Here is a 26834-nt window from a genome sequence, read left to right as displayed (position 1 = left end):
CTTGCAGGTTTTAGTCCAACCTCAGCCGACAGCCTTATATGTGCCGATAGTGCATCAGCCTTCGGACTATATGGTGCCTTCAATTTTTGCGTGTTTGTGTTGCTTCTGGCCAACTGGGATCGCCGCCATTTATTTCTCGATGGAGGTAATTTTAACGTTTTTAGCTAAATGTCTTCATATTGAACAGCAAATATTTTGTAGGTAGCTAACATTGATACCTAGCGTGTGCATTCATTTTGGGGATAATTGGGCGAGGTCATACTTATACTATTACTGGACAAACATTTTTAATTAAATAAATTGCGTTTTGATGCAGGTTTTGGTCCACCATTTTGTACGTTACTAACTTACATACTTTTGCAGCATGAGATTGCATTTGGCGCCTGTAAGGCAACGGCTAAGGTTACTCCAAAAGGAAAACGCTCAATAACTTGAGTTTAGAGTATTGCGTAGAAGTTATGTCTGTATGTAGCTTCAGTGCATGGGATTTAAACAATATTTAAATTTAATAAAATGAAATGACAATGAAAACCTAGTTATGTGCCATTTCCCATTGTCTTGTAAAATTTGAAAATAAAAATCATAGTCAAATAAATACAGGAGAATTAATTACAATTACATTTAATTTTGTCGTATGTCGATCGGCAAACTAATTGTATAACAGTAATATATATCGTCAATACCAATGCATACTGTTGACAACGTGTAAACCTGCGTGTTGGATCCGAATTTGTACTGATATTTAATAATAATTAGATACGTTTCATATGGGCATTATATAGTGCTGCTTACCGAGGTTAACCCGTAAAAAGTTGTGAACATAACGTAGCATGTCTGCGTTTAATTTTATGCCACCGATTGCGTGTTGCAGACAAGGAATGCAATCGCTAATGGTGACATGACGAAAGCCAACCGGTACTCGGAGTATGCCCGGAATCTAATGATCGGCAGCGTGGTTCTTGGTCTTGTCTGGATCATCATTACCATCGCGGTGGTTGCAACCAATGCCGCCAGAGCAGTTTGTTATTATGGTCATTGCTAAGATGACTCATCAGAGATGTTTTGGATAGATGATCGCGTGTGCGAGAGAGAGAATGTGCCGACTGCGGATCAATATTCGAAAATCTGAATCTTTTAAGTTCATATGAACCTCGTTCTGGAAATACTTGGCTTTATGTATGTGCATAAAGTAACGACCCAGATAAGCCTGTGCACTCCGCACAAGCAAATGAGTAACGACACTTTCGCCTTAATATAATTCTTCTCTGAAAAGGAGTCTCTTCTAATCCAAAATTCAGTTAAGGCGGCAAGTGTCATACTTATTAGGCTATGTGGGCTGCACAGGCTTATTTGAGATGACACTGTGCATATGCATAACGTCTAATATTCCCAGAACAATATTCATATTATGTCGAATATTTTATATTGAACAATAATTTCAGGAAAGATGTTTGGATTGTAGACAAGCATGTGTCAGTGACCAGTTACTTGTCAGATTCACGTTTCTTAGCTTACACATGCGATGTTTTATAACGAAAGACAGCGGACTTTCAAATTTTACTGCCGGCTTTTATCGTACACTAAAAATGAAGAAGTACCATGTACTCTACGTATCATTTTTAAATCGTATGCTTGTGTTAAACTTTCTTACCGGCAATTACATTTATTGCATGCCGTCTGTCATCAAGAGTTTTTGGCAATAGTTTACTGTTTAAATAACGTAACAAAGCATTATACAAATTGTGTGTGTTAATGTTCTTATATAATACACGTTATTAGATCTCAAAAGATTTGTATGTATGTATCTTCTTGCGCTGTTTTTAAAACCACGAGTTGGTTCACAATCAGGTCCGAATATTGTGAAAAGGATTGTAACAATGTTAATGCTTTATTGAAGGATTTATGAGAACCATAGATAAATGTATAGGCATCATAAGAATATGATGTAATTGCGTATTCTTCTTTGTCAATTTATATTCTCTTTATTTGAGTGCACTTCCTAATTTCAATCGCTAGTATCTATGGATATATATGTATGTGCTGAAATAGGATATGTCTTATTATAGAAAGATCTGACAAAACACCGTTAAATCAGTTTTCATTTTCCATATAATTGAAAAGTGTTATCCAGTTCTTCAACACTGGTCCAAAACATAAACAATCAAACACTTGTTTAATAAAGCAGAATGATAAAGTATCGAACTCTTTTTTGAAATCGATCAGCATCAGTTGGCAAGGGATTGGTTTGCATTTCGTATATATCATAATATCATATAATAGTCGTGCTCCATACCCCATGCACATGTCTTTAATAAAACCAGTTTGGTAATTGTTTACTAATTCGTTAAAGAATAACTTAGTTGTTTTACCTATCATCCTTGATGCTAGTAAATATACTGTGTTTAACGAGCCGAATGTCTTAAATATATGTGTTTGCTTTCCCTCATTTTGATAAATCTTATTATTTGCTGTTTCTGAAAGTGACCCCGTATTATAAAAACACAAATGCTTTACGAAGACAACCCATATTTTTTTTTCAAAACACTTTTAAGAAATTTGCAAGGAATCGGAGCCTGGGCTTTTGTCTTTTTTTCATTTGTTTAAGAGTAACTGACACCCTGTGTACAGAAAAAATACCAAGTTACATGTCCGCTTTTAAACTAGTTACTTTTTGCAAATCGTTATGTTTACATTCGTGTTTGGGATCACAGTTGGGTTGTTTTGAATATTTAAGTTTGTGAAAAGCAGTTTGCTTTCTTAAGAATATTTTCACATTCATATATAAATGTTCAATGTTCTTTCTGAATGCAAGATATTTTTTAATTATTTTTTTTTTAAATTGCAAAACAAATTAGTAGGTTTTCTCCATTATCGTACCAGTCTGAAAGGGAAAGTGTAAAATTTGTTTCCTTATTTTCCTGTCTGATAGTTTCTAATTCAATGCTAAGTTCCCATAATATTTACTCATTTTCCTCAGTCCGTGATTTCTCTAATATTTCACTGTTTTTATATTAATTGACTTTTTTGTTCTTATTGATTTTGCGTTGTGGCTTGAATAAAAATGTATTGCCTCTAATAACCATTTAGAGTGCTTCTATCATTCTATGAAAAGTTGATTATTTATGACAAACTGTTTTTGACTATCATCAATATCATTTTAAGTGTCTAAGTTTTATATAGGAATACTATGTTGCCGGTTAATACCATCTATCGATATTTTAATCAATGAAACATGATCTTTGAGATAGCAATGAGTTATACAATTTCCATAAACCTTTCCGTGTATATTTTTATCAAATTTTATAACCATGAACATAATAGAATGATTTGATGCTTTGCTTGTTTGTATTTGAGCATTAAAAAATATTCAATAAATGATCTGTAATAAGGAAAAGGTCCAGACGGCCCTGTTGCAATGGTTTAATACGTCTCTATGTGTAACCATTTTTTCTAACCGTTGATATCTAACGGTTAGATCTAAGTGTCCATTTTAACTACAACTCAATCACAAGTCTGTTGGTTTATTTTGACGACTTGTATGTGTAAACTTAATTCAATCTAAAAATGGTCAATCACTATATTGTATACTCCACATATAATATTCATCGTATTACGAATTGTATCGATTGTATCAAAGACTTGCTTATAAAAGGCCCGATTTTCTGCATTTGAGCCGAATACAGTGAGAAATGTGAATTGTTTAAAACGGAAATGAATCATTTTTCCATGATAATGATGTTTAATTGAATTTACTTAAACGTGTGATTAATTTTTGACCTCGAATAGGTTGGCCGAAACTAATGAAGCAATTATATATAATATAATATATATTAGTATCATGCTTTAAAAGATACATCACATCAAATCTTGTTTTACACATGTACTTAAAATCAACACCGTCAATCAAAACAGATAATTCGTAGTTCACTAATTTCAAAAGGTTAAACAAAATAGTAAAGGCGTTTGACTTTAAGTAATAGTTGATTCTCCATATAAAGCATATATTGTAAATTGTCAAAATTTCAATTTAGTATTTATTATAAAAAAAACTTAAAAACACTTAAATGTCTTTTTAAAGAGCGTAAATCTTGTAAACAGGAATTTAAAAACAAGAAGGAATGAACACTAAACTGTCTGTAAATCAAAGTACTTAAAGTACTGGTTGGAGATTTTGCTGAAATTTTGCGGTCGTTAAACACTTTACACCGTGATGCAAACCTTTGTTGAATAAAACAGATGGAATTAAGGAAGGGTGACAGTCTGTCAACATAATATATTATTTAGCTATCGGGGTTAAAAGTAAATGAAGCTTTTTAAAACAAGTCATTCTCGCACGCGCCAATTATTCATAACTGCGAAACGTTTTCGAATACAATCTTGATTATTATTATTTGAACGGTCGACCTAGCGGTAATTAAATTGTGTCGGCCATATCGCGAACGCAGTTGATTTCTTAAAGCGAACGAACGTAAATGAGCTGTATCGGTTAAGTGTAGATAGTTCAGTATTGAACCGATATTACGTCGCTGAATAGACCTTCCATGAGGATTACGTGCTACTCGGGTACTAATGCCACAGTAAAAAGACATTGCCATAGATAGAACGCGCTCATTGGTTCTATTTTGTTTGCGAATACATAATCTGGATGCAAAGTGGTCAAATGCAGTAACGAACGGACAACATTCTTCGGTTTACGCATATGTTACCTATGGGTCGAATTGCAGAAGGCAATCGCCCCAAAAACCACATACAAAACCCACTCTATGCAGAAAAAAAAACAAATCGAACATGCAATATTAAAATATATAATATTTTTTTGTACGCACTCAAACAGCCATTTAAGTGAAAACATATATCGACACATAGACTCTATGTACATATTTAAATGACTTAATATATGTATTTATTCTACAGATGTCGTACTTGTGTAGTATTATCGGGAAAATAACGGGGATCATTGTAATTAAAATGAAGTAATATTTTACTAGCGCCGCCAATATATCTGTGAAATAGAAATAATAACTGTTTACGGTTCGTTTTGTGTACATTGATTTGTCATTTTTGAATTTAGTTATATATTGAAATCAAAGATTTAGATAAGTGAATGCAATGTATAACAATATGTCCGCTCTATAACATTATGGTGGGTGGAGAATATAAACTGAAATAATTAATTTGTTTATGACAATTTTTAGCATATGTCTATCTCTCATGCAGCTGTAGGGATATTTGTAGGTTTTCAATACGGATTATTTTACAATTTAGACATATAAACAACATACCTTTTTATATAACAGTTATTCAATATAACTTAGAGACAGACATGAAAACAACAACAACACACTTTACTTACATGCCAGATGTTGTTAGAAAGAGAACAAGGATGTAGCTGTTCAACAGCATTTTTCTGAATTTATAAATTAGTTCATCTATTAGTATACACGTAGAGTGTAATGCTAACAATTGTTCAAACTATATACTTTTTACTACATAGTGTTACAATCCATACATGGCATATATGCTATGAATGCCTTTAACCCTATATATGGCATATATTTATAATCTTTAATATTAATAATTAATATTTAATATTATCTCTTATACTCAGTTAAATAATTATGCAAGTTATTGTATATAGTATTAAATGTTACACGTAAAACTAGAAATATAATAATACATTTCCATAGTTATAAAGACAATATTTTATCAAATACTGAATTAAATTACTCTTTAAAGTAATCCATTGGTATGTAAATAGTATATGCATAGATAATGGGAGGTAACAACATCTGAAACATATGATACAAGTTTTAATTTGTTTTGTCCCTTTCGCAAATAAAAATACTTAACAAGTTCGCTCATATAAGTCGATAAGATAATATTAAAATGCAACATTTATGGTGTTTCCATTGAATATATGTAGTAGTTACATAGATCTGTACTTATTGAATGTAAACTTTATCCCGGATTTTAACTATCGTGCACACAATAACCTGACTTATCTTAATACACATTGAGGCATCATTCTGCTAAATTGCTGATCACAGTTACGGGCTTTGGTCAATTATCCCCAATATTTATTCCAATATCATGTGTAAGGCATATTAAGCTTGTCATAGATATAGGCCGTTGTCAGTGACATTGCGTGATAACCCGAAGATATGTGTCTTGTTCTGAGTAAATGGGGCTTAATTCATGTGCGTAAAGTGTCGTCTCAGATTAGCCTGTGCAGTCCGCACAGGCTAATCAGGGACGACACTTTCTGCTTTAATGGTATGTTTAGTTTCAAGGAATCCCTCCTTACCGAAAATCAAGTTTAGGCGGAAAGTGTCGTCCCTGATTAGGCTGTGCGGACTGCACAGGCTAATCTGGGATGAAACTTCACGCACATGCAATAAGCCCAGTTTTATCAGAACGCGGCTCATATGTACAACATGTTCCTATCAATCAATCCAGAGGTCTTAGAGGGGTTATTGGTAAAGACGGTACATATTACGGTCACAAAAACGGGATTTCATCAGTAAACGACGAACACAATTTGCAGATATATCTATTGTAGTCGTCGGTCCTAAAGGCTGAAACATATGTGTATGGACACTTTGATTGCTTAACAGAACTTCGACAGATCAGTAAATTAATAAAGATATTTCCACTGAATGCCTATTTTGTTATTGTAAAGCGCAATTGCTTATGTTCATAATGTTTGCGCTATATAAATGCTAAAACGTCAGTGAATGATCTATCCCACGCATTATAACACCAATGAATGATCTATCCCACGCACTATAACACCAATGGTTGATCTATCCCACACAGTATAACACCAATGGCTGATCTATCCAACGAATTATAACACCAATGGTTGATCAATCCCACGCATTATAACACCAATGGTTGATCAATCACACGCACTATAACACCGATGGTTGATCAATCCCACGCATTATAACACCAATGGTTGATCAATCCCACGCATTATAACACCAATGGTTGATCAATCGCACGCCTTATAACACCAATGGTTGATCTACCCCTCGCACTATAACACCAATGGCTGATCTATCCCATGCATTATTACACCAATGGTTGATCAATCCCACGCACTATAACATCAATGGCTGATCTATCCAACGAATGATAACACCAATGGCTGATCTATCCCACGCACTATAACATCAATGGCTGATCTATCCCACGCACTATAACGCCAGCGGTTGATCAATCCCGCGCACTATAACACCAGCGGTTGATCTATCCCAAGCACTATAACACCAGCGATTGATCTATCTCACGAACTATAACACCAATGGCTGATCTATCCCACGCACTATAACACCAGCGGTTCATCTATCCCAAGCACTATAAAACCAGCGATTGATCTATCTCACGCACTATAACACCAATGGCTGATCTATCCCACGCACTATTACGCCAGCGGTTGATCAATCCCGCGCACTATAACACCAGCGGTTGATCTATCCCAAGAACTATAACACCAGCGATTGATCTATCTCACGAACTATAACACCAATGGCTGATCTATCCCACGCACTATAACACCAGCGGTTCATCTATCCCAAGCACTATAAAACCAGCGATTGATCTATCTCACGCACTATAACACCAATGGCTGATCTATCCCACGCACTATTACGCCAGCGGTTGATCAATCCCGCGCAGTATAACACCAGCGGTTGATCTATCCCAAGCACTATAACACCAGCGAATGATCCATCTCCTGCACTATAACACCAATGGCTGATCTATACCACGCATTATAACACCAGCGGTTGATCTATCCATTGCACTATTACACAAGCGGTTGATCTATCCCACGCTCTATAACACGCGCGATTGATCTATCTCACGCACCAGAACACCAATGGCTGATCTATCCCACGCACTATAAAACAAATGGCTTATCGATCCCACTCAGTATAACACCAGCGATTGATCTACCTCACGCACTATAACACTAATCGCTGATCTATCCCACGCACTATAACAACAATGGCTGATCTATCCCACCAATTATAACACCAGTGATTGATCTATTCTTACGCACTATAACACCAATGGCTGATCTATCCCACGCACTATAAAACCAATGACTGATCTATCCAACTCATTATAACACCAGTACTTGATCTATCCCATGCACTATAACACCAATGGCTGATCTTTCCCACACATTATAACACCTGTGATTGATCTATCCCACGCATTATAACACCAATGACTTATATATCCCACGCACTTTAACACCGGTGATTGATCTATCCCACGCACTAAAACACCAATGGATGATCTGTCCCACGCACTTTAACACCGGTGATTAATCTATCTCACGCATTTTAACACCAGTGGTTGATCTTACCCACGCATTATAACTTAAGTGATTGTTATATCCCATGCACTATAACACCACACACTTTAACACCGGTGATTGATCTATTACACGCACTTTAACACCGGTGGTTAATATATCTTACGCACCATTACACCAGTGATTGATCTATCCTACGCACTATTACACCAGCGGTTGATCGATCCCACACACTATAACACCAGCGGTTGACCTATCCCACATACTTTAACTACAGTGGTTGATATATCCCTCGCACTATAACACCAGCGGTTGATCTATCCCCCATATTACAACACCAGCGGTTGTTCTATCCCACACACTATAACACCAGCGGTTGATATATCCCACGCACTTTAACACCAGCGGTTGATCTATCCCACGCACTATAACAGCAGTGGTTGATCTATCACACGCACTATAACACCAGCGGTCGATCTATCACACGCAGTATTATACCAGGGGTTGTTCTATCGCACGCACTATAAAACCAGCGGTTGATCTATCCCACGCACTATAACACCAGCGGTTGATACATCCCACGCACTATAACACCAGCGGTTGTTCAATCCCACGGACTTTAGCACCAGCGGTTGATCTATCCCAAGCACTATAATACCAGCGGTTTATCTATCCAACGCATTATAACACCAGTGGTTGATCTATCACTCGCAATATAACACCAATGGTTGATCTATCCCGCACACTATAACACCAGCGGTTGATCTATCCCATGCAATATAACACCAGCGGTTGATCTATCCTACAAACTATAACACCATCGATTGATATATCCCAAGCAATATAACACGAGCGATTGATCTATTTCACGCACTATACCACCAGCGGTTGATCTATTCCACGCACTATACCACCAGCGGTTGATTTATCCCACGCACAGTATTACCAACGGTTGATATATCATACGCAATATAACACCAGCGGTTGATCTATCCCACGCACTATAACACCAGCGATTGATCTATTCCACGCACTATAATACTAGAGGTTGATCTATTCCACGCACAGTAACACCAGCAGTTGATATACCCCACGCACAGTAACACCAGCGGTTGATATATCCCACGCACTATAACACCAGTGATTGATCTATTCCACGCAATATAACACCATCGATTGATCTATCCCACGCACTATAACACCATAAGTTGATCTATTCCACGCACAGTAACACAAGCAGTTGATCTTTTCCACGCTCTATAACACCAATGACTTATATATCCCACGCACTTTAACACCGTTTATTGTTCTATCCCACGCACAATAACACCTGCGGTTTATTTATTCCACGCAATATAACACCCGCGGTTGATCTATCCCACGCAATAGAACACCGGCGGTTGTTCTATCCCACGCACTATAACACCAGCGGATGATCTATCACACGCACTATAACACAAGCGGTTGATCTATTCCACATACTATAACACCAGCGGTTGATCTATCCCACGCACTATAACACCCGCGGATGATCTATCACACGCACTATAACACCAGCGGTTGATTTATTTCATATACTAAAACACCAGCGGTTGATCTATCCCACATACTATAACACCAGTGGTTGATCTATCCTACACAGTTGTTCGTCCGCGGTTGATATATCCCACGCATTTTATCACCAGTTGTTGATCTATCCCACATACTATAACACCAGCGATTGATCTATCCCGCATACTATAACACCAGTGTTTGATCCATCCCTCGCACTATAACACCAGTGGTTGATCTATCCCACACTCTACAACACAAGCGGTTGATCTATCCCACGCACTATAACACCAGCGGTTGATATATCCCACGCACGTTAACACAAGCGGTTGTTCTATCCCACGGACTTTAGCACCAGCGATTGGTCTATCCCAAGCACTATAATACCAGCGGTTTATCTATTCAACGCATTATAACACCAGTGGTTGATCTATCACTCGCAATATAACACCAATGGTTGATCTATCCCGCACACTATAACACCAGCGGTTGATCTATCCCATGCACTATAACACCAGCGGTTGATCTATCCTACAAACTATAACACCAGCGGTTGATATATCCCAAGCAATATAACACGAGCGATTGATCTATTTCACGCACTATACCACCAGCGGTTGATCTATTCCACGCACTATACCACCAGCGGTTGATTTATCCCACGCACAGTAACACCAGCGGTTGATATATCCCACACAATATAACACCAGCGGTTGATATATCCCACGCACTATAACACCAGTGATTGATCTATTCCACGCACTATAACACCATCGATTGATCTATCCCACGCACTATAACACCATAGGTTGATCTATTCCACGCACAGTAACACCAGCAGTTGATCTTTTCCACGCTCTATAACACCAATGACTTATATATCCCACGCACTTTAACACCGGTTATTGTTCTATCCCACGCACAATAACACCTGCGGTTTATTTATTGCACGCAATATAACACCCGCGGTTGATCTATCCCACGCAATATAACACCAGCGGTTGTTCTATCCCACGCACTATAACACCAGCGGATGATCTATCACACGCACTATAACACAAGCGGTTGATCTATTCCACATAATATAACACCAGCGGTTGATCTATCCCACGCACTATAATACCCGCGGATGATCTATCACACGCACTATGACACCAGCGGTTGATATATCCCACGCACTTTATCACCAGTTGTTGATCTATCCCACATACTATAACACCAGCGATTGATCTATCCCGCATACTATAACACCAGTGTTTGATCCATCCCTGGCACTATAACACCAGTGGTTGATCTATCCCACACTCTATAACACAAGCGGTTGATCTATCCCACGCACTTTAACATCAGCGGTTGATCTATCCGACGCTCTTTAATACCAGCGGTTGATCTATCCATCATAATATAACACCAGTGGTTGATCTATCCCTCGCACTAAAACACCAGCATTTGATCAATCTCACGGACTATAACACCAGCGAATGATCTATCCCACGCACTATGACACCCGTGGATGATCTATTACACGCACTATAACACCCGCGGATGATCTATCCCACATAATATAACACCAGTGGTTGATCTATCCCTCGCACTATTACACCAGTGGTTGATCTATCCCACCCACTATAACAACAACGGTTGATCTATCCCTCACAGTTTTTCGTCCGCGGTTGATCTATTCCATGCACTTTATCACCAGTTGTTGATCTATCCCACATACTATTACACCAGCGATTGATCTATCCCGCATACTATAACACCAGTGTTTGATCCATCCCTCGCACTATAACACTAGTGGTTTACCTATCCCACACTCTATAACACCAGCGGTTGATCTATCCCACGCTCTATACCATCAGCGGTTGATATATTCGACGCTCTATAACACCAGCGGTTGATCTATACATCATACTATTACACCAGTGGTTGATCTATCCCTCGCACTAAAATACCAGCGTTTGATCTGTCTCACGCACTACAACCCCAACGGTTGATGTAGCCGACGCTCTATAACACCTATGGTTGATCTATCTCACGCACTTTAACACCAGCGGTTGATCAATCCCACGCACTATAACAACAGCGTTTGTTCTATAAAACGCACAATAACGCAAGTGGTAGTTCTATCCCTCGCATTGTAACACCAGTTGTTGATCAATCAATCGCACTTTAACACCAGCGGTTGATCTATCGCACGCATTATAACACCAGCGGTTGATCTATCTCACGCAAAATAACACCAATGGCTGATCTATCCCACGCATTATTACACCAGTGATTGATCTATCTCACGCACTATAACATCAGCGGTTGATCTATCCCACGCACATAACACCAACGGTTGATCTATCCCACGCACTATAACACCAGCAGTTGATCCACCCGACGCTTTATTACACCAGTGGTTTATCTATCCCACCCACTATAATACCAGCGGTTGATCTATCCCACATATTGTAACACAAGTGGTTAATCTTTCCTCGCTTTATAACACCAGCGGGTTGATCTATCCCACGCCCTATAACCCAAGTGCTTGATCTATCAGACGCTCTATAACACCAGTGGTTGATCTATCCTACAATCTATAACACTAGCGGTTGATATATCCCAAGCACTATAGCACCAGCGTTTGTTCTATCCAACGCACTATAACGCAAGTGGTAGTTATATCCCTCGAATTGTAACACCAGTGTTTGATCAGTCAATCGAACTATTACACCAGCGGTTGATCTATCGCACGCACTATAACACCAGTGGTTGATCTATACCACGCTGTATAACACCAGCGGTTGATCTAACCCACGCACTATAACACCAGCGGTTTGTCGTTCCCAGCACTATAACACTAGTGGTTAACCATATATCCCTCTACTTTTACACTAATGGTTGATCTATCACTTGCACAATAACCCCAGCGGTTAATCTATCCCACGCACCATTACACCAGTGGTTGATCTATCCCGCGCATTATAACACCAGTGATTCATCTATCCCTCGCACTATAACACCAGTGATTGATCTATCTCACGCACTATAACACCAATGGCTGATTTATCCCACGCATTATATAACCAGTGATTGATCTATCCCACGCACTACAACACCAGTGTTTGATCTACCCCTCCCACTATAACACCAGTGGTTAATCTATGCCTCGCACTATAACCCCAGCGGTTGATCTATCCCTCGCGCTATAACACCAGTGATAGATCTATCCCATGCATTATAACCCCAGCGGTTGATATATCCCACGCACTATAACACCAGTGATTGATCTATCCCACGAACAATTACACCAGTGGTTTATCTAATCATCGCACAATTACACCAGTGGTGGATCTATCCCTCTCACTTTAACACCAACGGTTGATCTATCCCTTGCACTATAACAACAGCGGTTGATCTATCCCTCGCACTATAAAACCAGTGGTTGATCTATCCCATCCACTGTAACACCAGTGGTTTACTTATCCCACGCACTATATAACCAGTGATTGATCTATCCTACGCACTATAATATCGGGGCTCTATCCCTCGCACTTTATTACCAGTGATTCATCTATCCCTCGCACTATAACACCAGTGGTTGACAATCACACACACTAAAACCGATTGGTTTATCAATCCCTCGCACTATAATACCCGGGTTCTATCCCTCGCACATTTACACAGTGGGTGTTCTACCCAACACACTATAACACCAGCGATTGATCTAAACCACGCACTATAACACCGGGGTTTGATCTATTCCTCGCACTATTTCGAGCTTCGAGATTAGTGTATTCAAACCCCATTAATTAATGACCTTAGGCGTGCGATAATATTATTATAATTGAGAGTCGCTAACTGTAAACGGGGTTAAATGCATGTGCGTAAAGTGTATTCGCAAATAAGCATATGCAGCCGGTCATCGTTAATGAGGGACGACACTTGTCGCTTATATGGTTATGTTCGTTTTAAGAAAGTCTCTTTTGCCAAAAAATACAGTTTTTGCAGAAAGTGTCGTCCCTGATTAACTTGTACGGACTGCACAGGCTTATCTGGGATGGCTCTTTAAACACATGCACAAAGCCCCGATTTTAGATGGTCGCTTAGCGACCGTCTAAGGTGGTTAGTATAAAATTCAGGTCGATACGCCTTAGCTACTAGGAGCCCAATACCCGCTTAGTACGCGTATCCGCGCGAGAAAGAGTTGTATAATTTATGCAAGAGGTTTGAGTTCTCCAATTATATTCATTCACAAAATAAAACATTATATTAATATCGTGTTAAATGCAATAGTTTCGAACGGTGCTTTTATAGAAAAGAATCAATAAACAATGATCGTATTGTACGGGACGCGGAGGAGATTGTTTATGAATGAATACAAAATAGTCCACTTTCTGCAGCGTATTCATGAGTAGTATTTTTGCTCAGTCCATTCATAATATGAGGCTTTTAATAGATGCGCCTGTCGATAAACAAAGGAAAGTTCACGGGAGATAACAACGCAATAGGTTACGCTCTCACATACACCTCAATGACGTAGTACAGGTCATTTGTAAATTAAGGCCATTAATAGATTCGGGAAAAAAGTTTTCGCTTATTTATATCCTCAATTTATAAAACGTTGAACATAAGTTCAACAATAACTTCAGCGATACGATAGACAAAAACAAAAAATGTTTCATACTTCGAACCTCGAAAATGCTTTATAATCGCTAAAACCGAAAACAACTAAATATATTACATTAAATATATTTATAACAATAAATATCTTTTAAAAATGTAGTCGGCGTATACGCTGACTTTAAAATAAAGTTTGCAATTTACTTTTCTAAATAAATAAATACAATTAATCACAAGTTAAACTATTGTGTTGTGTTTTTCACGTGTGTGAGTAGATAAAAAATATACTACGGGAGAGCACTTTATATGTGTCCTCATATGCCTTGTGATGAGTATCTTTCTTCACTATCGAAATATATCGTATGTTGATATTTGATTTAAACGCAGTTTTCTTTTGCCACATTTAAATCACACGTCTATAGCGTCGTCATGCGAAAATGGGTCTTATGCGTTTTGGCAAGCGTTTGTTAAACCCAACATGTGCATTTGCGCAGTCAGGCCATAGGCGATGCTGTTCGCTATAAAATCACTTAATATGTTATGTTATTCCTTACCAGACGGAGAGATAGCTGAGTGGGCTATTTATGTGATGGGCGCATATGGAATAAGGCCCATTTTCGCGTGACGAGGGTCATTACAAATCTCATTGCGAATTGAAAATACCACATTTGAGAACAATGCTTTTTGATACAAAATAGAATTCAAAATAGCAAACTTGTTAATAATGGCAGCCTATCCACATATTTAGGAATGATTTCCAGACGTGCTGACCAAGAACGGCAAACATTGTGGTATGATAATTAAACGATTTTCTCTTATCGTGACATTATACTATTTCGCTAATGATTGTTCTCTCATCTTGGAGGCGAAAGTGAAATTCTGTGAGATGGATTGTAACGCGTAATTGTAACAGGGCCACAATTTGTGTCGTTTGAGCATACAGAGGGAAGTCCGGAATTCCTTACACTGAACAGTGCTACATCTTTTGAATTGAGCACATACGCAGTGATGTAGCAAAAAATCAGAGGTAGTATCTCGAATCAGCATATTACATATTCGAAAATATTCATGCGTGTCTGTTGGCGTTATGTAAAAGTCACTAAGATGAAAACTGAGTAAAACAGCTACGCCTAAAAAGCGCATTAGTGCTCTATACGCATGTTTATGTCAGCGTTGTTGACACCGTGTGAACTGCTCGGGTAACAAGTAAAGCATAAACAGCAATGTGTATATACTTTTATTCCTCCACATACAAGATACGAAGATAATTGTATATTTTGAATTTGTATATGGTGTCAAAAATCAAAAGTTTTGTACACGGAACTTTCATTATGAATTTATATTCTTGGTGAGATAGTTCTTTGATATTCCAAAAATATTTCTTTAATATGATGGTGACTGCAAATGTTCTTTATATTAAGTTCTCATTACCATTTTCATCATACTTTCTACGCTTTCAGAACGTCCAAAAAGCCATATTGTTTTTATTTTGTCTAAGTTATTTCTATGAAATAATAAGGATGATAAAAAGTGCACACAAAACTCGACCCGTGCGCTATGACACACACTCTATAAATTTGAATGGCGTGTGTTCATTTCAAACTTGCGATTGATTTCGAAAAATGAATTGCGTGTTAAATTATGCAATAGCGAACATCTTCAGTGCCTTCAGCGCTTTGATTTTTATAAATTCCGGCTCATATAACAAACAACAGCTACTTTTCTCCATGCAGAAATGTTTAAGAGCTCTAGTTAATTTCATAACGTTTAAATACAGGAAATGAGAAAAGCCATTCATTTTGAACTCGAATAGCCATTAACGAATACGGGAAATAGATGCATATGGGCTAGATAATAACGTTCGAAAATCGCGGAAAGACTGTCCAGTTTTTGTTGTCACAGTCGTAGTAACAGCAATAGTTGAACTGTCGAATACTAAGCCACACGTGAAGTCCATCTTAAATATGGAAGTCTCTATCGTTAGAAGTATGTAACAAATACGGACGCAAGTTGAAGTGAAAATTCGGGTTTAACAGATGTCTGTTTAACGTTGTTGTATTGCGTCTCTTTAACGTTACTGTATTGCCGTTCTATAATTCCTTCTTAATGGATATATATTACTAACATAATTTTTATTAAATAGTATCACGAAATGGGCGGATGAATGCGACTTGGAAAATGAAATTTCGGCGTAAGTAGAAAACACAGATGGGAAAATTGATGCGTGCGGGCATTTCCTTAAGATATTTGGATAGTACAGTTTAAATACAATAGGAGCAAGGGGGGGGGGGGGTTGGGGGGCTGAAGGGCAAGCGCTTTTGCCCGAGCTATTATTGTGAAAAAATAACGGTTAAGTGTTTGTTTTTATCCTCTTCGGCACGTTAGGCAAAGCGTGTATAACTCCATCTAGATTTCATATCAGAGTAAGTGTCATTGTATTTAATTAATATATTATAACACAACAACAAGTAGTATCGCTTAGTAATTTTTGTAAAAAACTGTTGCTGGAGTATATAGCTTCCGTTGAAGAGGCCCTTATACTAATTTGTTGGCCTTCTTTTGTTCAAGTTTTCATGAAATTTCAGATAAAAGTGAAAAACGACAAAAGCCAAGTGGGCACTTGGGAATCCAACTTAGAGTAGTTTAACTATCTTATACGAGAGCTAATCTCCATATTCAAAGTCTTCATTGTTCATGTACGAACATATTAATTCAAGTGTTATACATATTTGAATGCTTCTCTCATTGCGAATTGCTTATGTGTCCATGAATACCTAGTGCGGACTGCACAGGCTGACCAGGGATATCAATTAACGCACATGGATTTAGTCCAGTTTTTCCCAGAGCACATCTTTGTTTAATCCGTGCTGCCCCTCTGGGCTGGTCAACAATGAACAGGCGGTGAGCCTTAAACTGTTAGTATGTTTGTGAACAACACAATCAAAATCTAACTATTGACCTGAAAAAAAAACACACATTAATTACAAGTATTCTTCTAAGAAATTTCTCCAAACTAGCAAGTAATTTGAAAATGTCACATGACTGGTCAGGTGTACAATTCTTACCTCATTTTGTGATCATATATCTTTCCGTATAATAGTAAAAATGTAATTGTTCGCGCATTTTTCGTCAAATCATTTGTTTTTGAGCGATCAAAGAAAGTACGGTAAATTAAAATAGTATTGGTTCTAAAGAATGTTCATCTGCATTCAACAGTTTTTCATTCACATAACGACGGTAAATTACTTAAGTCAAATAAAGCACATCTTAGCGTTTGAACTACTTCTATTTTAGCGTCGTCCTTGAAAAACTGGGCTTCATTCATGTGACTCAAGTCCCAGATAAGATGTATACTTTCTATTAACGATTAGTTGAGTAAAACCGGAAATTGTTGCTCTTATAAGATGTGCGAACTTCATATAGATATATTCTTTATTTGCTCCCTTCACGGAGAGCATAACACATTTACAACACGTATTTACATCATAGATATATACAATAGATAATTATATATTTATATTAATATATGTACATGCATACAAACAATAATAGAGTGACGATTTTACAATAAGCACACAAAAACACTAACAAACTAGTCTCAGCAATATAATTGCTAAATGAGCATTCAGGCGATTGTCATCTGTAGTTGCTAGCGTCATTTCAAACAACATTACGATTTGTTCTAATGGTGCCTTTCGTGTTAATTTTATAAAACTCTTAAACCCCTTTTGGTAAATGACAGCATCCCAAAGCGATTCACGTAACAGTTCCCTTTTCGAACAAAAACACACCGAGGGCAGTAGTTTGTTGTCCGCTTGTATCCCACACAATGAGCACACTGTTGGGTATGATCTAGAGAGGAATCCTCCCGGTTGTGCCATCAGGGAGGCTACTAAGGGCGATAGCTTAGGTAAAATCCGGGATATTTGCCAAAGGGACGCGGGCTTATCTACGTGTAGGACATCAGCAAGGTTCAATGTTGGGCACACGTCCCGGATACTTTCCAGCTGTCTGTGATGTTCCGGAGCGGATACCGATCGTTGGAGCATCTGTTTCCACGCTTGCTTAGACGGGAACAAGCCTGATTCTAAGTACTCGTCTAAACACGATTAAGGTTGGTATTTATGCAGCATTCTGTAGATTTCCGGAACGAAGCCTTTAGTCTGTTTGTCGTTATTCATGTATCGTACAAGTCTGTTAATGAACACTTGTTTGGCAAGGTATTGGTTTGGTAAATGACATAATTGGCCAAAAAACACAAGCTTTTTCCTGTCAATAATATTCTCAATCGAGTTAATATTAATTGATGCTAATGCAAAATCCGTATTCGTTATGGGATGAAAGTGCTGCATAGATTTGATACAAATCCGATGAGAACGCATAAGGCGTTACATATCGCTGGCGCCGAAAACAGTCCACATTTCACAACCGTATAATGCTTTCGGAACAACCACGGAATGATAAATTGTTCTTAAGGTGATTGGGCTGAGTGATAATGGATTAAAACCGCTGCTGCATATGCTCAGGTATGTACCTCGAAGCTTGTTGCAAGCGTCTGCTATAAGCATTTGCGACGAAAGCCACGCATCGGAATTTATCCCCAAATGTGAATAACTTTTAGATTCTTTAACTGTTTCACTTCCAAGCCTTAACACGCGGGAGTTTCCTGTTTTTGTACGCTCATTAAAGACGATGACGGCACATTTACTTAAGTTATATTCATAGCGCCATACTCTCGAGTATTTATTTCATATATCCATCATTTTATCAAGTCCCGTTTATGAGAAGGATTTTAAGACCATATCGTCTGCGACGGTTGGAAAACAGGTGTTCATGTTGTAAATACACATACCAAACCCGCTATCCTCTAGGTACAGCAGCGGTGAGCTTTTACTACCCTGGCGGGTACCTTGCAAAACAGGGAACTCCTGGGAACGTCTTCCATGGGAAAAAACCATAGCTTTTGGCGTTCATATAGAGTCCCTTAATCGCATTGAGGCTTGTATGGTCAATGTTGCATTTCTACAATTTTTACAGAAGCCCTGCATGCCACACGTTGTCGAATGCCTGTTTCCCGTCCAGGAAGCAGACATACATCTTGGGAGAATGACGTCATTATAGTGCCGAGTTGTTCTTGGAAGCCACCTTGTTGCATGCTTAAAGTCTCGGAAATATTATCTTTACAACGCAACAAAATAACTGATTCATACAATTTTAAAACCGCCGAGAGAAGAGTAAGTGCACGGTAATTATTTGGATCATCCTTTCTTTTTCTACCCCCTTTATGGAGATTTATTATAGCACCACGTTTCATACAGTCCGGAATATAACCTATTCTTAGCATGAACGTGAAAAAGTTAGCTAGTGCAGGGGCAACAATTGTTCGTGAAAAAATTAAATGTTCTTAAACGATATTGTCCTCGCCAGATGCCTTTCCTCTCGGTAGTGTATTGATGATATTTTCAATCACTTCAGGGGACACAGATGCGTTGGGGTCTGTGGTCGTGGAGAGAAGAGTACGTATTACTTCGGTAGACGTTTTTAACAACCATTGTTCGTCAAAGTCGCGTGATGTTGATGGCGTATATAAATTCTCAAAGTGGTTTCCCCATCCTTGTAGTTGCTCATCGCGGTCACGAACAACGGTTCCTTGGAATATTATTCCTCCATTGATTTTTGACCCCGACGTGTTCCGTCTTGAGTTGACCATTCTCCAGAACTTAGTTTGGTCCACCTCAGCCGCTGTATCAACTTGTTGGTCCATGTCCGCCATGAATCGGTTTGCACACACCCTATTTAGGCGTCTAAAAGTACGCTTTACCGCTTTTTAGTTGGTGTATTCAAAGCATTTCCGGTCTCGGGGCCCTCCGGCGCGACACCACTGGTCTCGAGCAAGCCGAGAGTTATTGTGCGCTTCAGTCAGATCCGGGCACCAAAACGGTTTTAGGAATTACTTGAAAAGCTTTTGGGGATAGGATTCATTTGCACATGAGTAAAGAGTATTCGTTAGATCAATATATGCCCGAACAATTTCCTGCCGGTCAAGTGTGTCCGAGCACAGGCGTTGAATTACACGGCTGGATGACAGTAATGACTGGTAATGTTCGCCATCTTCTCCTGTGACCCTTGTCCAGTTAATATATGTCTTTTGTGGACACAATTCCGATATGCTCAAACTCGAGAACCAGTAGGCATTAAAGCATAATAATACAGGCCTATGACGAGAAACATTAAGACAATCATCATCAATAATTTCGGAAAATAGTACAAGGTCAACAGTTTCAACAGGCAAACAAATATAGTATATTGTAGTTCTACAAGTACTATCGTAGATGACAAAGGTGCAGTTTGATCCGCGACACACGGGCAAAGTGTTAACCTCTAACATATTACAGTTATTTAATAACTTACGCAAAAGCTGAGGGCGGGGATTATTAGCTGATATACATGTTCTTATGTCCGCATTGAAATCACCCATAAATACTACAGTACCGTTATCAGCGTACTGGTTATATATATCGTATAATCTCCAAATATAGTCAGCAAAAATATCTATAGAGTGATTGGAGCAGGGTAAATATACCTGAAAAAAAATATACTCGTTTGCGGAAATTAGCATCTGGATACCTGCAATGTGTTCATCATCAATATCTAAAGGTGTGATACAATAATCATATTTATTTTGCCATATGATCGCTACACCACCTTTGCTCATTCTTCGCTGGTATTGCTAAGCTACTGTCACAAACCACATGACATCTATAATTGTTTGAGAGCGAGTCCACCCCCGGAAACCCGACATGCTGTGAGAAGTTGGACATGCTAGGAGAAAAAGCCGATATATTTCAAAGAATTTCGTAGGGTAATTAATCCAGTTCTATAATTGTGTAAAGGCATTTTTGAAATAAAATATACTTTGGTGCATGCAAAGGAGGTATTACCATGTATGTTAGAAAAATCCTGGTTATTAATATTCAGGATGAAATATGGCTATTTAAAGTCGACGATGCAGGGATTTGTCCCATATTTAGCACTTTATTTACAAATTTCTTTAAAGGTATGCCATTGAAAAAGGTTTTTTACCGACAACTATATTAACAATGTCCCCGAGTAACATATCCGCCAGGGTTTCTTGAAAAATATCGTATTGGTGGAAAAATTCGACTTTACATATGATGAAAAAATGATATGACATGGTGTTGTACAAAGATTTCGAGATATGACATGTGTGAAGTTCATTTATAAACTTAAAAGCTCACTATTACAGCTGATTTATGCCCACTCTGACGCATTGTAGATCATTTTCATTGAACTTTGAGGTTTTATAATGATATCCGCTCTGAAGCTATGTTTATTTCTAGCTAATTTGTATCTTTTTTTATTGTTTGAAAATCACTGTAAATGTAAAGAAATTGATTCATACAGGTAAAAATATACGTCCGGTAGGCAATCTAAACATTTATGATAATAACAAACTTGTACCAATTATCAAAATGTACCCCATGTTTGTTATTATTGATCATATAAAGATATTTACCATTAAGATTATTATGTTTTATAATAATATTGCTTAATAAGTTCATATATTTTCGAGCATAAAACATTTGAAGAGAAAGAGAGAAAGAGGCAGGAAAGGACGAAGAGAGCGAGCGGACGGACGGACGTTCTAACAAAAGGCACATTATGGTGTTATTCTTTTGATGTTTCTTTGATCTTTTTAAGCCCACAGGTATATATTAATCCCGTAAGAGCGATTACTTATAGAATGAACCTCGTTGTGTCAAGTGTACAGAAAACCGGACATAAAGAACCCCCTATTGTAGCTCTGGTATGTACGGACAGACACTGACAGAGACAGACACAGAGGAGAGAAGCAGCGTGAGAGAGATTCACGACATGTATGCGCGAGCCGTAAGTTAATAATCTACTTTAAGTGGGTTACGCGACTTGCAAACTAACTTTACGTCGTACTTAATATTCAATACGATATATACAGTTTATCCATGACGTGAAACTTTAAATGACTTGTAAAGTAAAACACATACCAGGCCGTCATTTAATGAGTATAGCGATAAAAGACCATAGCTATAAAATTTAAATGCAATCTTGACGATTTCTCTCAATATACGTTTTAGCTAGTATACAAAAAGAGGATGCTTTTTAATAAGTTTCAGAATGTAAAATCAGATAAAAATTGGCATAATTATAGAAAAAATTAGAAATCTAGTAAATAAAGAAAGAAATCTGTAAGCCACTACTTTATAGAAAGATGCTCGGGGGGAAGTAAGAGTAGGGATTTTTGGAACACTATCAAACCATTTTGACAAATAAAGGAACTATCTGTAGAAAAAACACAGTCTTATTAGAAAATGAAAAACTTATTACAGACCAAAAAGAGATATGTGACATTTTAATGATTTTCATGTTAATGTAGCAAAAAATATTGGTGATTTTAGCGTAGTTTTTGATGATACGCATTCCAGCATTGAGAAAATTGATAGAATAATGTTAGGTAAAGAAAAAAATATGCATTTTAAGCCAGTTAAAGAAGATTTTGTGATGAAACAATTGAATACTATGAATGCTAGGAAAGCCACAGGCTATGACAATTTATCTGTTAAAATGTTAAAATGATCTAGTCCAATTATCGTTAATCCACTCTCAAATCTTGAAAATAGGTCATTCAGTAAATGTGTTTTTCCAGAGTGTATGAAAATAGCTCAGGTAGTCCCAATACATAAGATAAATAGTACTCTAGATAAGGGAAATTATCGCCCCTATTAGTTAACTCCCTATGACATCAAAGATCTTTGGGAGAGCCATGTACACACAGCTGCTGGATCATCTAGAAAATATCTTTAACCCTATGTTAAGTGCCTTTAGACCAGGCCAAAGGTGCAGTACAACCCTTCTCAAAATTGCAGAAGACTGGAAACGGGCTCTAGATGAGGATAACTATCTGGCAACTGTGCTCATGGACCTCTCGAAGGCCTTCGACTGTTTACCTCACAATTTACTTATATTAAAATTTAAACATTATGTTCTATCTGAGCCTGCTCTTGATTTGGTAAATAGTTATCGGTCAAACAGAAAACAATGTGTTAAAATAGGTGATAACTTTAGTACTTTCTAATCAATTATAAAAGGTGTACCCCAGGGCTCCATTCTCGGACCGCTTTTCTTTAATATCTTTATCAATGACATTTTTGAATTTGTGAATCAACGTGATTTATATAATTACGCAGATGACAATACTTTATCTTTGATAAGTAAATATCCTGACACTTTGGTTAAAACTCTAGAAAATGACAGTTTGAAACTTATCAAATGGTTCAACGAAAACCACATGAAAGCCAATCCTGAAAAATTTCAAGCCATTGATTTTGCGAAAAAGACACACAATCTGCAAATATCATTTAATCTCGATGGCGTAAATATAAAGTGTGATGAGGAAGTCAAACTACTTGGCGTTACCTTTGATTTTATGTAAAATTTCAATACCCATATAATTTATTTGCTGTTTATTAATAATTTAATGACTATTATGACGATCTTTCTCATGATTTCAGATTTTCATTTGAAATCAGGTCATGTTTATTCCAGGCCAATATTATGATTACTGTACATAAAAGCTCAGATCATTCAAAAAGAACTATACCTGTACAGAGCCTTTAATACTTGTATATACTATAGCCATTAATGTAGAAATGATTTATCCCTGTGAAGGACGTTTAAGTTGGTTTCTATCCCTGGAAAGAGCTTTTATGCCGATTGTATAGTCATTTTTGTACAAGAAGTATTATTTTTATAATATTAGACCAGTGTTGAATGAAGCTACAGTTTATCATTAGAATTACACATATAAATTAATGGTTACCTACCAAATATAAAATCGCGAAATTATATTATAAATAGTTAGTTATTTTCTCTTTAACCAAGACATCGAAATATAAAAACTGTGCACCATTCATTGCCTTTGTTTAATGAAATTAAAACTACTTACAACACCAGAATATTACTGTCTGCGGAAACAATGTTGTTCTAAAAAAATTATTGATCCGAAATAAGTTGTCCGAAATAGCTGTGCATTGTTTGCAGACAGAATCAAAGTGCTGACAGCAAATTTTTTGTCGCTATGAACACAACACAAAATATGTAAAAAAGAAATGGTACTTTATTCTTGAATACTTTTATGAGCACATACGTACAGCTCAAAGTTCTTTTTGATAAAGGCTTTTCATGAAAAATATGTCTCACGTATATCTATAAAATCAAGTTAAATCAACCTAATTCATCGAACAGTTGCAAACACAATACCTGTTACCATCGACATCACTTTTCATGTCATTTTTGGAGAAATACTCAAAACAAAGTGTGTGTATCAGAGTTCATTTACAGGTCCTACTTGCCTCTCCACGTGGTCTCTGCAGCTCGACCTTCCCTGTGACCTTTTCAGGGGGAAATATTTAATTTTGAGCCAAAGTAGGCCCCATTTACCCCGGCTACCCGGGTATTCGCCAAACACTTCTGTTTTAAAATGATTCAGTAAACGCTGGCTAATGAGACCTAACTGTGCCCTGGAACGTGTGATGATGATCTGATGTGGATTATGTTGAGTGTATTGTATGTGAGTGATGTGTATATACCTGGTCGGAAGTGGAAGGGTTGGCAAAATTGTTCGCGTCCTTTAGTCGAAAAAGTGCAGTTGCGTTGAGTCTCAGTTGTCGAATGTTACATTAATGAGCCCTGTGTCTTGTGTTGGTAATCTGTGGAGTATAGTATATCGTATGTGGCTGTTGTGTATTTGTCTGGGGCGGAAGTGGGAGGGTTAGTCAAGTTGCTCGCGTCCGTCAGTCAGTCGTAGAGGACAGTAGCTTCTCGTCGCAGTTCCCATTGTGCAGAGTTCGTCGACCCCGCACAAGCGCACCAACGCCGAGCGGGCCAGACCCCGCCAGCACGCACACACGGTCCCGCCCGAGCCTCCAACCGCCAAAACTTCTCGAGACAAACGCACCCTCATCCACCCTCTCGCTGCCCACGACAACAGATCGGTCAATGGTCGACCAAGGAGTCTCACAAAACCCCACCCGGAGTCGTCATCGCCTAAACCAGACCGCCTCCCAAACATCAAGGCCGTGTACAAAACTGGACTGTTTTTGTTGTACATGTATATTATTATTTACTGATTTGAAACTGATAGGTTTTATAGTGATAAATTAATAGTACATGATGTATGAATGACATTATTTGAGTATATGTGTTTAGCCTATTATTATTATTATACTCGAAATAAAAACATGATTAAAAATCTTTATCAAAAGATGTTATCTTTCTTACGGAGTTTCCGAAGAAAGTCGAAGTATTGCGATTGATTGATTTGAGAGTAATTCATTTGCATTTAGAAGTCGCCCATTACTCAATTACATCTTTGAGACTAATATTTATGCTTTATAGTGGTTCATTTGAATTCAAGGCACCATGCAACCTCTTTGCGATGACCATGCATGTTACTGCATGTTGTACCGACTACACACATCGTTCGTGTGACCTTAAAGGGGCCTTTTCACAGATTTTGGCATTTTTTAACTTATTCATTAAATGCTTTATATCGATAAATGTAAACATTGGATCGTAAAAGCTCCAGTAAAAAATCAAGAATAAAATTAAAAAAAGGAAAAGAGCATTGCCCGGACCAGGTTTCGAACCAGTGACCCCTGGAGTCCTGCCAGAGTCCTGAAGTAAAAACGCTTTATCCTACTGAGCTATTCCGCCGTGTATAAATACTGAGCGTATTTTATACTTTATATAAGCAATCTTCGTAGTTTCACAAAATTTAACGACAAAAACAGAACTCTCCAAATTATTCAATCGTTTCGCGTTGCAACGCTTTATAATTTTTAGGTTTTAAAATCGTCAAAAGATGCATATAATGGCTATATAAGACCATGGTAAATGCTCAGTATTACTGTTTCCTCACAAATAGCATAACTAAAACGAAAATTTGCGAATCTGAAACAACTTTTTTCAATTTTGTCAATTTACCAAAGCGTGAAAAGATCCCTTTAAGATTTGATACACATTTCATGACATTTTTCTCAAAGGATATATGAGATTTCCAGTGAATACGACAATATCACGGAGATACTGAAGATGGACGAGCGAAGGATTAAACTTATTTTCTTAGGGCGTTTTCTGTAGAAAAAGTGCTAACCGCCGGCATCATGAACTGACGTGAACGTTCGCGCTTATTCACGAACTTAATGTGCTATGTATTATTCAACGAAAACATGTACATAACTAAAGAAATGTAATACGTATTAAAAAGAATAGTTTAAAGCGTTGTGTA

At 37.6% G+C, this 26834-nt stretch overlaps 2 protein-coding genes across 3 annotated transcripts in view; one reads left to right on the top strand and one right to left on the bottom strand.

Annotated features, from left to right (window-relative positions):
• LOC127876003 (trafficking regulator of GLUT4 1-like) overlaps window positions 1-26834 on the top strand; it is a 73186-nt gene that overhangs the window by 5594 nt on the left and 40758 nt on the right. The window contains exons 3-4 of one of the 2 annotated variants that reach the window (XM_052420826.1): window positions 8-145; window positions 872-3118. In XM_052420826.1, the coding sequence (XP_052276786.1) occupies window positions 8-145; window positions 872-1042 (309 nt within the window). In that variant the 3' untranslated portion in view covers window positions 1043-3118. Of the gene's footprint in view, window positions 1-7; window positions 146-871; window positions 3119-26834 lie in introns of those variants that run through there. The other variant, XM_052420827.1, reaches the window with a different exon arrangement.
• The window catches only part of LOC127876005 (proline-rich transmembrane protein 1-like), a 60702-nt gene that overhangs the window by 23959 nt on the left and 9909 nt on the right, over window positions 1-26834 (bottom strand). The gene's annotated exons all lie outside the window — the stretch shown is intronic.

The sequence above is a fragment of the Dreissena polymorpha genome, chromosome 4 (genome assembly GCF_020536995.1).
Source record: "Dreissena polymorpha isolate Duluth1 chromosome 4, UMN_Dpol_1.0, whole genome shotgun sequence".
Taxonomy (NCBI): domain Eukaryota; kingdom Metazoa; phylum Mollusca; class Bivalvia; order Myida; family Dreissenidae; genus Dreissena; species Dreissena polymorpha.
The sequence above is the reverse complement of the archived record's forward strand: the minus strand, read 5'-3'. Positions and strand labels throughout refer to the sequence as shown.